The 15,225-nt window shown below is 36.2% G+C and overlaps 1 protein-coding gene across 4 annotated transcripts; it reads left to right on the forward strand.

The window, feature by feature from the left end:
- The first annotated feature begins 1,260 nt into the window (after nucleotides 1–1,260).
- LOC148079447 (phosphatidylinositol 4-phosphate 5-kinase type-1 beta-like) lies at nucleotides 1,261–14,618 on the forward strand. 4 transcript variants are annotated; one of them, XM_087791009.1, is made up of 15 exons: nucleotides 1,308–1,396; nucleotides 1,550–1,636; nucleotides 5,059–5,217; nucleotides 5,531–5,661; nucleotides 6,900–7,017; nucleotides 7,085–7,237; nucleotides 8,242–8,538; nucleotides 8,783–8,967; nucleotides 9,842–9,922; nucleotides 9,988–10,036; nucleotides 10,848–10,932; nucleotides 11,004–11,141; nucleotides 11,220–11,301; nucleotides 11,378–11,471; nucleotides 13,636–14,618. In XM_087791009.1, the coding sequence occupies exons 3-15, from the start codon at nucleotides 5,164–5,166 to the stop codon at nucleotides 13,681–13,683; spliced, it is 1,515 nt and encodes a 504-aa protein (XP_087647135.1). In that variant the 5' UTR covers nucleotides 1,308–1,396; nucleotides 1,550–1,636; nucleotides 5,059–5,163; the 3' UTR covers nucleotides 13,684–14,618. The 4 variants fall into 4 exon arrangements, with proteins under 4 accessions (XP_087647137.1, XP_087647134.1, XP_087647135.1 ...); XM_087791011.1 differs by lacking the exon at nucleotides 1,550–1,636 and having other exon boundaries at nucleotides 1,261–1,396; nucleotides 13,632–14,618; XM_087791008.1 differs by lacking the exon at nucleotides 1,550–1,636 and having other exon boundaries at nucleotides 1,261–1,396.
- Nucleotides 14,619–15,225: the final 607 nt, after the last annotated feature.

Genomic DNA, 15,225 nt, shown 5'->3' on the forward strand with positions numbered 1-15,225 from the left:
CACCACTTTCCCAGAACTAGACATGTCTGATGTTTGTGGTGTTATTTTTGGCTTCTTAGTGTAAAATTAAATAAACAGACAATTTCATGAATAGTTAAACGTGCATTACTAAAAAAAATATGAGAGTAACCTGAAGAAGCAAATATGTTTTTTATGTTTTTACTGAAACCAATGACAAGCTAAATATGCTAACACCAATTTCAAGCTAAAGATGATAACACAAATTACAAGCTAAAAATGCTAACACCAATGACAAGCTAAATATGCTAACACCAATGGTAAGCCAAAGATGCTAATATCAATGAAAAGCTAAAAGCTAATACTGATGACTAGCTAAAGGTGATAACACCAATGACATAATTAATATAATGACACCAATGTTAAGATAAACACCATAACACTAATAACAAGCAAATACGATAACACCAATGACAAGCTAAAGACGCAAACGCCAATGACATGCTTAATATGATAACACCATTAAAAAGCAAAATAAGCTAACACCAATGACGAGCTAAATACGATAACACCAATCACAAGCTAATGACGCAAACGCCAATAGATAGATAGATAGATAGAACTTTATACAATAACACCATTAAAAAGCTAAATACCCTAACACCAATGACGAGATAATGCGATTACAGCAATGACAAGCTAAATGCGCTAACACAATGACAAGCTAAAGATGCTAACACCATTAAAAAGCTAAATACGCTAACACCAATGATGACATAAATACGATAACAGCAATGACGAGCTAGAGAGGCTAACACCAATGGAAAGCTAACAGGTAGTGATAATGGCAGGCAACAGGGAGTCACTTTTGACAAGATCCTGTCAGTCAAATGCAAACTACACAAATCCTGTGATGTATCCTATTTTATTGTTGGCCAAGTTAAAGCTAGCTAAGGAACTTCCGAAGGCTAGCTAAAGACTAAACTTCAAACTGAGTAGATGAATTAAAATCCTTCACCTTTTGCAATTTAACATAAATAGCTATATTTGTTACATATAACTAGAAATATTTGACTAGAAAAACATATATAATAACATATTACTTATGTTATTATATAAATATTATTGACATCTTGTTATTCATTCTTTTATCGGACCAAGACTTGACTGTATTAACTAATGATTAACGGTGTATGATTAAGTAAATAATCTATTCAGGGTTCACTTTTATCTGAAGTGTTACCATAAAGTTCTTTCTTCACACAGGAAGTACAGCAGGTAGGCGTGGAGAGACACGCTCGCAGATAAACACACACAGACACAGCTAAGGATGAGGAAGTCTACAGTCGGTTCGTCACTTTGCTCTGCAACACACTTGCTTCACTTCATTATGCTTCGCTGATCACAAGCGCTCTGTTATGAGAGAACACCTGTTCAGGTAAGACTGCTCAGTGTTGGTTCCGTGGTTCAACCACAGCATGCGTGTGCACTTGATGAGTCTCTGACTTATCCCATGGTTTTATTTTCTACATTAAAATATAGTTTTTTTGTGTATCACACTTCTCTGATCTCTCGTGTGAATGCCATGTAGGTGGTTGAACTGTCATGGTGGCACAGAAGGAGGAAATCATCTTTACTTCCCTTCACTCAGGGAGAGGATCTGTCCTCGCAATGACAGGTGTTATTTGTTTTCCATATTTGCTAAAGAGAGAGTCGTAACACTCGGACGATAACATCAATGGAACATTCACTACCTTTATTTTCCTCATACTTAACTGAGCTTACCTGGAAAACTTGCTTCCTACTACTTTAGATCAATTACACAGAAAAAGACGTTGTTCGATAAAGAGGAAATGTGAACACAGGAATCATTGATTCTTTTTTATTTAATTTTTATTTCTATTTTTTTTTGTTTTACATTTTTTACCATCGATATTATTTGAGACAGGGTTTTTAAAAAGGATCACATTATGAACAATGCACTTTAACCCTGGTTTCTTTCTTTCTTTTTAATCAAAAATAATATCTTTTGTTTAAGTTCAGACACATTTTTCCAAACGTCTGTCCATGAAAGTTAGTTTTTCTCAAGTTGATTTTAGATTGTTCTCCATTATAATGTGCAGATAATTAAAAACAATGCGCTTTACTATACGGATGGGATGAAACAGTGACATCTAAAGGCCAAAATAACTCATTACATTATCCGTCTTTCAACTGCGAAGTTGCGCTCGAACAAAATACGACAATAATAAACAAGTGTAACCTCTTTTAAAACAATATTTATTCATTTTAGTCACATCCTGAGGGCTTTTATGTCCTTGTCATAGTTCATTTAACTTCCAAATAAAATGAGTTATTTATTTTCAATTATGTAAAAGGAAACCTGGTTGATTTGTTTATTGTCCATACTAGGGCAATAGGAATATTTTTTCTTATCTTATTCAACTCTATTCTCCTGAGGGACGGATTTTTGTAGCCTCGACTACTATTTTCTGTTGAATTAAAAATAGATACACAACTTCTTAAATCATTTAGCACCGATTTATAGTCCTTGTTGACGGTGCAGACGTGATAACACAAAAGGAAACATTAGATTGTCTCGGGTTTTTCCCTTTTTGTAGATATTTTTCAGTCCATTCCTCTTCAATTATTTTATTTTTCGTACAGACTTTACGTTGTGTTGAGTTGTGTTATCTAAACTGGAGCTTAAAAATGACGCAAAAGTGCCTCAGATCAATAAAACTACACTTTTATTGGCTTTTTGATAAGGCATTATTTATAGGTTAATTGTCCAAATTGCTTGAAGATGACGTCCGTTGAACAGCCCTGGTCTATATAAGCTCTTTTGAATGATGTGGCTTCAATGAGCTTTGAAATGTACTTTTCCTCCATCAGTGTTTATTGTTTATGGGCCACAGAGCAGACCTGAGTACCTGTTATGTTCTACAGGAACAAGGAAAGGTCAACATTTGTCACTGACACTGAGTTAATGGCAGGCGGCTTCAGAGAAAGATGAAAATAAATGAGGTTGTCTGGACATCTATGAGGTGACGCAGCAACAAACACCCACAAACCATGAAGATAGTTTCTGTATTCTGACAACCTCAAGCATCTTCAAATATTTCCCTTTGACAACTGGTTTGAACCGGAGCGCTTTCTGCCGACTCACGGTCCCTCCAGCTTATTGTGATATTTCAGGTACCGCGATGTACCTCAATGTTTTTCTTTCACGGGCTGTTTTCAAAGCTCTCTGTGAATGTCTTGGACTGTTTTCGGGGCTAATGCAGTGACGAATGTTAAACCCTCGGAGTGAACTTAAATCATGCAACGTGAGGGTTTTACAGTAACTACGAGCGTTAGACCCGCACGTGTTGAGCAAACTTCCTACGTACTTGTATGATCAACGAGCAGAAGATGATTTAGAAACAAGTTCATTAGTCTTTTGAAACGACTCTTCCACAACCACAACCGCCACATCCTGGAAACCAACGTTAAATAAACACGATCTAGTCAGTCTGGTTTCAAACTGCTGCAGTTCCCTCATTAACACTCTGTTGAGGTTAGAATTGAAACGATCATTTACTTTTTTACTTCCAAGAGGAGTTTAGTATAGTTTTATTTCTAAATTATTATAGTAATAATTGATAATTATAAGTATAATTAGTGAAGTAAAATGTCTTTATGAACAAATGCTTATAGAAAAACACACCATTATAATTTTTCATATAATGACTTTATTACTTTTTGTTTTTGGTCCATTATTCCCTTTTTTAATTATTTCCCTATTGACATTTTAATTAAAATGTTCAGATTTAAAAACTGTTATTGCCAGCGTCATTAACACAACATAGGAGTTTGTTGTGGTGTCAGTACAGGATAACAGAAGGAAACAAATAAGCAAAAGAAATAAGAATCAAGCTGATTTCAATATTACATTTTTTCTCTGTAATACGTATATTGAGATAAATAGAAGAAAGAATTAGAGGAAACATAAAGAGACATTTCAATATTTAAAACATTATATTCTTAAAAAGAAGAATGAAAAGAAAACAATCATACAAATAATATAAATATCTTAAATAAATACAAGAATATAAATATAAGCTGTAAGTTGATTGACAAGGCTGTTTAAAATACATCCATTTCCTGTCATTCTTTTTGACCGAAAGTTGTGACAGTTTAGACCAGGGCTGTCCAGCCTGTATATTTGGAACAGATTATGAAAAAAAAAAATACTGAAATGAATGGAAAAAAACAAAAGTAAATAATTTACAGTAAAGATATATTTGGTCCAAATCTACACTATAGACATAAATGGTCCAATTCTACTGTAAATATTACAATAAATAGTTAAAATCTACAATAAATACACAATAGTTTAAATTTACAGTAAATACATAAATGGCCCAATTCTACAATAAATATATAAATAGTTAATATCTGCAGTAAAAATATAAATAGTCAAAATCAACAGTAAAAACATAAATAGTTCAAATATAAAGTAAACACATAAATGGTCCAATTCTACAGTAAATACATGAATAGTTAACATCTACAGTACATACATAAATGGTCCAAATCAACAGTACATACATAAATAGTTAAGATAAACAGTAAAGACCTAATCAAGTCCAAATCAACAGTACAGTAAAGACATACATACTTAACATCTACAGTAAATACAACAATGGTCCAAGTATACAGTAAAGACATAAATAGTTCAAATCTACAGTAAAGATATAAATGTTCCAAATCTACGGTAAAGACATAAATGGTCCAAATCTACAGCAAAGCATTCAACAACAGTAACAACATGTGTAGTATCTGTGGGTCAAGGGTCACCTACTTGGGCTCATATTGACCAGGAATTGTTTAGTTTCTCTCTCTGTTGTGTTATAAAAGGACTAGTTTGGTATGTAATCCTTCTCAGCTGGGATCAAGTGATCAAGTGAGGGACTGCGGAGGTAAACTCTCGCCCACAGACTGTGGAGGTGCTGCCGACACAGAGGTCCGCACACTTTCAGTCATCGACTCAAAGAGCACACTAGTGTTAAGAGCACTTGAGTGATGTGACATTTCGGTCTGTGTATCAACTGACAGCGATGCGTTGGAGCCAAAACTCAAAGTTTCGTGACTTCACTCAACTCTGAGCCGCTGAAGAGGAAAAAGGAACTATATCGACACAAACTTCCCACTGACGGTACAATGTCATCTACTGGAGGAAGAGGAACCTCCAAATTGACAAAGGTTCATAAAAAGGTATGAAGAGAGTTTTTTTTCCACCACTAAGTTCATTTTTCCAACTTTTGGACAATTTTAGAGTATGAGAGTAAACAAAGAAACACCCCAAATGTACACATATGCTGATGACACGCCGTTTTGGTTTCAGTGATTCTGGATTAAAGGAGTTATCTACACAATTTATACTATAATAACATAAATACAATAATAATGCAATTCTGTTATTGATATGTTTTCTATTGTTAATGGAATTTCTAAAACCACTGTCATAATCAGTCACGTTACAACTTTCAAAAGTAACAACCTCGATCGTTCTTCCGTCAATCGTCAGCCGACAGCAGCATCTCTGAAAGGAGCGATCCAGCTGAGCATCGGCTACGCTGTGGGAAACCTCAGCTCCAAGCCCGACAGAGATGTTCTGATGCAGGACTTCTCCGTGGTGGAGACTGTCTTCCTTCCCAGGTGAGCTTCAGCTCTTTTTGTGTGGATGTTCTCCTCGTGCTGAGGTGGGTTTACTTCCTAAGTGTATGGTTATTTGTTTTTCTTTGTTTTCATTGGACAGCCTGGCAACCTGTCCAGGGTGTCCCTTTGCCTCTTGCCATTGGTAGCTGGGATCCTGATAAGGGAATGAAGACTCGAAAAATAAATAATCTTATTTAGTATTTAGTATTTTCAGAGTTGTGCTTAAAAGGTTAAGTCTCATTATTTCTGCTACTTCCCTCTTTTTGACTGGACTCAGTCCAGGAACCAGTACTGGTCTATTAGGCATTTGTTTGTTTATAATTTATATTATCTCTGTTTTATTGATAATTCCTGTACGTAATGAAAGGCATTTTGGTTTTGAAGATAAGACTTTTTGGAGACTCTTGACGCGTACGGATGATATTTTAGTCAAAAAATAAACCTGTACATTACTGAAAATGAGTGAAACGTGAACTCTGTATGTGTTTTTATTAAGATGCTGTTTTTATTTGAAGGTCAGTCCGTTAATATAAAGCCAACTTTAAAGCGGTACATGATGCAAAAAAGATTCGGGGACCCTTGAACAAGATAACACATTTAATAACTATTATTTTTGTAAAATAAAAAGCGCAAATATTCCAGGAATAGATCAGTTTTGAATAAAATGAAATTGTAAATAATTTGTTAAGAAAAAAAAACATAATTATAATGAACTTTATAAGACATACAAAAACATGTTAAATCACTTGTAAATCAAAGTTTATTTTTAAATAATTTGTTAAGAAAAAAACATCGACTTGTTTTTTATTTAAAGTAACATAACATATATTTATATCATTATGATTTATATATGTTTTTATACCGTTTATATAGGTCTAATACATTACAGATAACTCTAGTAACTCTTAGTTATATTTGTTATGGTTATGTTTTACTCTCTTAAAACTGCATTAGGGAGATTGAAGAGTCAATCTGGCAACAATGGTTGTTCAATTCAATTCAATTTATTTTGTTGTTGACTGTAAAGCTCCTAAAATCTAACCTTAAAGTGCTTGTGATGTGTGTGATTTAATAAAGTCTTGTAGTTAAGATTTTATGTTCCAAAAGTCTGTTTATTTTTATGTATATGAGTCAATCCCAAACCCTTAAATATGAAGTAAATGGGCTTTATTTTATAATTTTATGAGAGAGTTTTCATCAAGTCCTATTTTGTGACTCACTCTTTCTATACTTGGCAGTGAAGGCAGCAACTTGACGCCAGCTCACCACTTCCCAGACTTCCGTCTGAAAACATACGCTCCTCTGGCCTTCCGCTACTTCAGGGAGCTGTTCGGCATCAAACCCGACGACTACCTGGTGCGTCGCACTCCTGACCGACGACAATCAAACATATTAAGTGTGTGTTCCTTTTATCTTGGTCCAGTACTCCATCTGCAACGAGCCTCTGATCGAGCTCTCCAACCCCGGAGCCAGCAGTTCCTGGTTCTACCTCACCAGCGACGACGAGTTCATCATCAAGACCGTGCAGCACAAGGAGGCCGAGTTCCTGCAGAAGCTGCTTCCTGGTTACTACATGGTACTTCATCTCACACCCGTGTGTCCTCGCATGTGTACTGAGGGTGTGTGCCGTGTGTGTGGTTCTGTACAAACACGAGACTTGCTCAAAATATGACTGAGAAACACACACTTTTCATGTTAACTCAAATGAAAGTAGATTCACGTTCGTGTGGATATGTCGACCTATAAATATGCCAGCGTTTTAAGATAAGATAAGTTGCTTATGGATGTCGACAATTATACAGAAACTTCAAATAAATGTTCAACCGATGTTTAAGATTCAGATTTAGGCAATGTATCGATCAGACTAATACTATATCAAACACAATTACAGAAGATTTTCCGCCCGCGACTCAATGATTTTGGGCTCTTGTGTGATGAGTTACACACTTCTGCTACACAATATGAGTCAAACCTATGTTGAAATGAAGTCATTTGTTTGTTAAAGGGGACAATTACAATAAATTCAGTGTCAAAAAATGTAAAGACAATTTCAAAATATAACTTCCTGTTGGTAAATATACATTTTGATCAGCCTACGACCTTGCGTGACAACCCCGGCTTGTAGTGTGTGTGTGTCTGTTGTGCGTCAACAGAGAAGAAAAGCCTGTTTAGATCTTATCTGTTGCAGTTTTGTTTGTGTGTCAAAGTCGCTGACTTATTTAACCATTCGTTTCCTGATGCTTTTTGACCTTATGGGGGTGGCGAGGGGGCTGGAGCCTATCCCAGCTTCTCCGGGGGGACACCCTGAAAAGGATGCCAGCCTGTCGCAGGACACACAAAGACACACAACCATTCACACACACACTAATACCTACAGACAATTTCCTCAAGTCCCAAATGAACCTCTGTATGTTTTTGGACTGTGGGAGGAAACCAGAGTGCCCGGAGTAAACCAACGCAACACGGGGAGAACATACAAACTCCATAAGTTCCTCACGCCCAACCTGGAAGCGAACCTGCAACCTTCTTGCTGTGAGGCGATTGCGCTTTAAAAAAAAAATGGTATTTGTGTTCCTGTAGAACCTGAACCAGAACCCGAGGACGCTCCTGCCCAAGTTCTACGGCCTCTACTGCATCCAGTGCGGCGGCGTGACCATCCGCGTGGTGGTGATGAACAACGTTCTCCCTCGCAGCATGAAGATGCACTACAAGTACGACCTCAAGGGCTCCACCTACAAGCGCAGGGCCTCGCGCAAGGAGCGCACCAAGCCCTCGCCCACCTTCAAAGACCTGGACTTCCAGGAGATGCACGAGGGCCTGCACTTCCCCTCGGACACCTACGGCGCCCTGATGAAGACCCTGCAGAGAGACTGTCGGGTCAGTGTGCCGGCTTACATAAGGGTGGATTGAGAGTGTGAACAGGGTGTCGGTCATGGAAGCTTGTTGTAATTAATTGGTCTGGATTCAGGGTAATTGGACCCGGATGACGGACCTCTTTGTCACATCATGGTTTACGGATTACGGCTTATTTCTAATCCATGTTTTAAACAGGAACCTTTCGTTGGTGTCGACGAGGGGACAAGCTTGTTTTTTTTCTGAATGATGTAAACGATGTGTTCAGGTGCTGGAGAGTTTCAAGATCATGGACTACAGTCTGCTTCTGGGGATCCACGTGCTGGACCAGAAGCCTCTGGTGCGAGGGAACCGCGGGGACAGCAGGAGAGGGCAGAAGGTCCTCTACTCCACCGCACTGGAGTCCATCCAGGGGAACGTGAAGGATCCGGGGCCGGTCGCGGACGATGACACGTAAATGCATATGAACTTATCACCGTGGCAACACGAGGGATAGCACAAACACATTTGTTTTCAGGGCCTTCGGGCCACCTTGAACTGAGTAAACAGTACAGTTAGAAGAGTCGATTAACCTTAACCCTTGTGCCTTGGAGGCACCAAAACAAATATGTTTGAGGTATCCCTTTTTTTGTCTTTGGGTCAACGGGAACAACCTCTACCACTGCATATTTATAAATGGAAGCTAGGGACCCAGACACAACACAAGGGATACCACAAACACATTTGTTTTATTTGGGCAATTGGGTCAATTGGGTTATTTTTTTTAGGGACAAAACTACTTACAAAAAGACCAGAAAATTAGGCTTAGTCTTCAAATTATTATTATTTTTAACAAATATTTAATCTTGATTTAGTTAAATTTGAACAAGTATTGAATAAGATTATTTAAAAAAAAAAAACAATGTAGTGTTTGCTATGACATAACATTTCTACATGATCAGTTTTCTCGGATCTCATGATGGCTTCACGTTTTTAAACCTTGTGTTATCTCAGGGTTAGATTGATTTAGAAAGTTAATTTTAACAAACACCTACTTTACAATTGTTTTAAGCACACATGTTTATATTTGTTTTATATTTATTATTTATACTGTAAAAATATACATGGATACATTTAACAAGTTCACTTGTGTTGATAACAAAAACATTCCTTACTTACCTGAGTTTGAAAAGAGCCACAGGCTCCAGGACTTTACTCCTCTATTAGAGGAGAACATCCACTTTTGGTCGAGCATCGGTCGGGCTGAACAAATGAATAAATCCCAACTCAGATTCAATCCAACAACCATCAGACTCCACATGACATTTTCAAATGTATGTTTTTCCAGAATGGGTGGAATCCCTGCGAAGCATAGAGAGGAAAATCTTCTCATATTCTTGGGAATCATCGACATCCTTCAGTCGTACAGGTACGAATCCATCGAGTGACACAACTTCACACGTCGAAGGAACTTCATCAATTATTATTTTATAGGTTCATCAAAAAGGTGGAACATTCCTGGAAGTCCATCGTGCATGACGGCGTGAGTATGACTGTCATTCTGCAAAAACCCTCCCTATTTTCTTACTTTTGAAAAGATATTCTTGGTCAAAACATTTTGAAGATCAACTCATTAGACAAGTTGTTTAAAATTATTCCTAATAATAATGTTAGAATTTGGATTTTTTAAATATATAAACTGTTATGGGGTGGAAGCACTCTTTGAAATGTAAATATTATGGAATGGGATGTAAAGCTTGTACAGGCATAGATATTTCCTTTTTTAAATCCATGTAATAAATTATGTATAGTTCAGGAAAATATATACAAACATTTTTTTAATTAATTAAAGGCTCCGTGACATGATGTTATTCAAGCAAGGTGTCATTATTAAGAAGGATTATTGTGTTTTTATTCAATGTATTCACAAATAAAATGAATACAATTGTATTTATTTATCCTACACTTAATAACATTTTCAGTTGTCGTACATATGTACACAACAAAGATGCCATCAGTGAGGCGGAGAAAGTTGTGAGTGATATATCAGCGAAAATATGAATTATTTGAGTAAAAAGAGTATTGAGTATTCATTTAAATCATTGAAAAAAGGCCAAAAAGTGGTTCTAAAGGCTAAATAAATATCAATACTCATGTAAAAAAAAGGCTAAAAATATACCAAAAATGTGTTTCTTGTTTGTAAATAAATACAATTTATTGTTTCATCTGATGTTCACTTTAATCACAAAACAAAAACAAATGTTATAATTCTGTTTTTACATTTTCAAGATTCGCTGAACTGGACAGGAGCTTTGTGGAATGATCAGTATTTTTTATCTTTATTCACCTCACAGGACACCGTCTCAGTTCACAGACCAAATTTCTACGCAGACAGATTCCTCAAATTCATGGGGTCGACCGTCTTCAAGAAAATCCACCGTGAGTTCTTCCTGCAGAAAGATTTTGATTCTACGTCCTGCGAGACCGACTGACATGTATTTGACCTCCAGCTCTGAGGGGAGCCTCGTCCCGGAGGAAGAGGACTTCCCTTCACGCTCACAAGTCGGCGTCCCAGGAGTATCTGTCTCCTCAGAAGGAGGAGAGGAAGGAGAAGAAAGCTCTAAGCATGGACAACCTGGATGGAGACTGTGAGCCACAAATGTTTCTGACATCAGATGTCAATAAAGTTACGTGGACGAGCTTATTTCATCTTGTTCTCTGGACAGTCGACAGATCCTCCAAACAGCCTGATCTCCTCAACACTGCAACCGTCTCCTTCCACGGCCTTGAAGACGACGTTCAAATCAGGTCTTTGTACAGAAGGTCATCATGAGTATCTGTCCGATGAATAGTGTCTCGTGATACTAATGGACTTTTGCTCCAGAGAGGCCAGACGATCCTCCAGTTCGACCATCGCCCTCGACGACCCGCTGTCCGTCAACAGACGCCTGTCGGACTCTGAGGTGGATGTTTACTTGGTGGGTTTCATGTTATAATAGAACAATAACAAAGATTAACTTTGTCTCCATTAACTTGGTAAATCATCTTAAGGTTTTTGTTTTATTCTACCTTGGTTTAATCATAAAGTTCAACTAATGTGTTGATTTAAGTGTGTCTTAAATAGATGTTGGACTCTATCAGTGTCTGTTTGTACAAAACTTTATTTTCATTGAAATATTTTCATTACAAAATGATCTTAAGCCCCGCCCACTGAAAACAGTTTGTTTCTGTATAACCACGCCCACTCTGCTGTGATTGGTCAAACATAGATGTTTGTCACTGCGCGTCATCGACATCGGAAGTCTCCACCTCCAAGGGACTCGTTGTATAAACAAAGCGGGGTATGATTACAGCTGGCTGTAGCCAGCCATTATTATAATACATAATGGACTCCACTCTTGTAACCTCTCATTCGCCAAGATTTCAGACGAGGGAGAACTTTATAAAGTAATAGGTTCAAAACATGATGAGGGATTTTGGAGAGGAAGATTTAACATTTCAATGTGTCAAGAGAGTTGGAGTTTTGCATTAGTTCCCGTTTAAATAATGATTAGATCTACATTTGGCACTTTTTGAAGACTCAATGAACAATGAAGGAGGACTATTTGAAAAAGCAATTCAATAACATACTATATCGGTATAGAGGTGCTACAATTTTGTAAATTATTTTAGTTTTTCTTGTTACAGAACAAGATAAAGTTGTTTGTTGTGTCAAATATCTTTTATTTTCCTGGTAAATTAAAAAAATTAGAGGTCAGTAGGTTTTGCCATCAGTTTTAAAGTTATGTGATGTTTCATTAGAACGGTTGTTCAAAACAAAGGACAATGTTACAGAGACCGCCATCTAGTGGACTCTGAAGATAATGGCACTGCTTCATGAAGCTTCACCAGACACACTACCATCTAGTGGACTCTGAAGATAATGACACTGCTTCATAAAGCTTTACCAGACCATCACTAGTGAAAGACTCCCCCACATCTTAAACAATCCATAAGGCACTGCAACAGTCAAAGCTTTTACAACTGAAGCGGCGTCAAACTCGATCATGCAAGGGACAGTCCAGGTTGTGGGGCGAACAAATGTGTATTTTTAATAAATTGTAGTATTCTGTCTTAGTTATCTGTGTTTTCTCTTCAAACACAAGATGAGTTTTAATCAATAACAATACATCACATCACATTATTACATTAATTTAGTCCCAGTGTGACACATAAAATAACTAGAGATTGAAACACTTGTACCACAGTTTTAATGCCTGATACTTTGGTTACACTTCGTGGACAGTTGAGATCTTGAAAAGGACAGAAATTATGAATTATTTCATTTCATTTCAGGCCGAACATCGTAATATCTTGTTTTTCAAGTCAAACTAATAATGTTTGCCCAGCTCCCCCCCCCCCCCTCTCCGTCCTAATGTTACAACCCAAAGATCCCTGAACACTGCTCGCCCTCCTCCAAGACTTCAATTACATAACCACAAATCCCCATTGAGGCTTAAATTTAGTCAGGCCACATTAAAGGACTTGCACTCAGACTCCGGGTGGGCCGCAGACGTCGCCGCTAATCTGATCTCAAAAGCCTGTACAGACAAATTGTTTCAGTTCAAGTGAGTCGGAGGGGCCGGCATCTGGAATCATGAGAATAACTTCATCAACCCTTGTTCGGGAAGCAGCTCGTGAAACTTCTCACTCGACGTTGTTTGACGATGAAAAAACAAAAGTACTACAGGTTTGATCGGTTACGTAAAAACCGAGCTCCATGTTCTCCCGGATGATTAGAAAACAATGTTAATGTTTGATAATAAATCTCCTCGTCCAGGACGGAATGAAATCAAAGCTTTCGCCAAATTGAGCTTCGAGATTAAATTGGTTCGCGGAGTTTAACATAAATGTTTTGTAGAAAAAAACAATTCCGATGATTGCTCCGGTTTCAAGGAACCGGAGAGAACTCACGCTGCCTAGAGTGAGATGAGGTCGACTGGGACCATGTTGAGGGTAGAAAATTACTTTTTTTTATGGATGTAAAATTAACAAACATGTTGTCAAAATGGAAAAAAAAAAGATTGTCTTGATGGTGGTTCTCTTGTTCACTTCTTCATCTAAATTCTCTTCCTTTCTCTTCCCTCTCTTCATGCAAGTAAGGCGGCAGCACGGCCTTCAGCTGCACGCCTGGAAGAGAGCGAGATATGAAGAACGCAGCGAGGACTTCCTGAGATGTTACTAATGACAAGAATACACTACAATATTTGTGTCTCTCTCTGCATCTGCTGCTGCTGCTCGAGATATTGTTCTATTTTCTTACACTGGGTGTGAAACCCCTCAGTGGCTGGCTCTCTGAGGATGAATATAGATTAATATATATATATATATATATATATATAAAATGAATCACCAAAAGAGCTACAGTCGTCCCTGTGAACTGTATTGTCCTTCAGAGAATAATTTTATACACAATGTAATTGATTTATAGTGTTTTGAATACGGTATAAACACATCTGTGTTATGTTTTAACATTAGGGACATAAAATTGGGATTTTATTTGATAAGTCATACATAACAACTTATAGTATGTTCTGTATTCTCATAGATTGATTCTACATATATATTACACAATGATTAAAATGTATGTAATATCATCAGGAATGCTGTATATTAACTAAATTAAGGATGTATATCATAGTTACTTTCACTGTTTTCATTTCAAGTGTGTCCAAAACATTTCATTTATTACATTTCTTGTGTCTGTTAATTTGGTAAAACAATGTATAACCAGTTATTTTATGTTTATATAGTCATATTCTTGTCTCATTCTCTGCTTAGAAAGTTTAAAAAAAATACACACATGCAATAAACTTTGCACCAAATGAAAATGTTGCTGCATCACATATATCAGAATAACACGATTTTTACAAGCTTAAATCAAATTTAAAGTTTAAATATAACATGTTAAAAAGAGAGACGGTTGAATAGAAACTTTGTTTTAAATCATTTTAAAATGGTTTGTTTATTCTAAATTCTGTCATAAAATTGTTCTAAACAATGTGTACAAAAGGTTAAATTAAAATAATATACCAAAATAGTGTCATAAGTCAAAACACGCTTAAAATAAAGAAGAAAAGAAAATGTGTCAATGTTGGTACTTAAATGAGGGAAAATGATGATGTTTTACTGTGAAATACAATTTTTAAATTACTATTATGTTGGAATTTAAAAAACTATACAAATTTAATTTAATATACTTTCACAAAAATAAATTAAATAAATATAAAAGGTAAGTTAAAAAACACCCTTACAATAAAGAAGAAAAGAAAATGTGTCAATGTTGGTACTTAAATGAGGGAAAATGATGATGTTTTACTGTGAAATACAATTTTTAAATTACTATTATGTTGGAATTTAAAAAACTATACAAATTTAATTTAATATACTTTCACAAAAATAAATTAAATAAATATAAAAGGTAAGTTAAAAAACACCCTTACAATAAAGAAGAAAAGAAAATGTGTCAATGTTGGTATTAAATGAGGAAAAATTATGAGGTTTTATTATGAAATACAATTTTTAAATTACTATTATGTTGGAATTCAAAAAACTATACAAAGTCTATTTGATACACGTTTACAAAAATAAATTAAATAAATATAAAAAGGTCTCCATCAGCAATTGAAACGTGTTAATTTTAGATACATAACGTTACAAAAATAAATAAATGATGGAAACGTCATCGTTTAA

The sequence above is a fragment of the Callionymus lyra genome, chromosome 5 (genome assembly GCF_982586985.1).
Source record: "Callionymus lyra chromosome 5, fCalLyr1.hap1.1, whole genome shotgun sequence".
Taxonomy (NCBI): domain Eukaryota; kingdom Metazoa; phylum Chordata; class Actinopteri; order Syngnathiformes; family Callionymidae; genus Callionymus; species Callionymus lyra.

Excerpts from the sequence above, each read along its gene's own strand:
- LOC148079447 (XM_087791008.1), top strand. The coding sequence starts at position 5,164 with ATGTCATCTACTGGAGGAAGAGGAACCTCCAAATTGACAAAGGTTCAT. Across the intron at positions 9,923-9,987 it reads GACATCCTTCAGTCGTACAG|GTTCATCAAAAAGGTGGAAC; the intron begins GTACGAATCCAT and ends ATTATTTTATAG. Across the intron at positions 11,472-13,635 it reads CTGAGGTGGATGTTTACTTG|GCGGCAGCACGGCCTTCAGC; the intron begins GTGGGTTTCATG and ends CATGCAAGTAAG.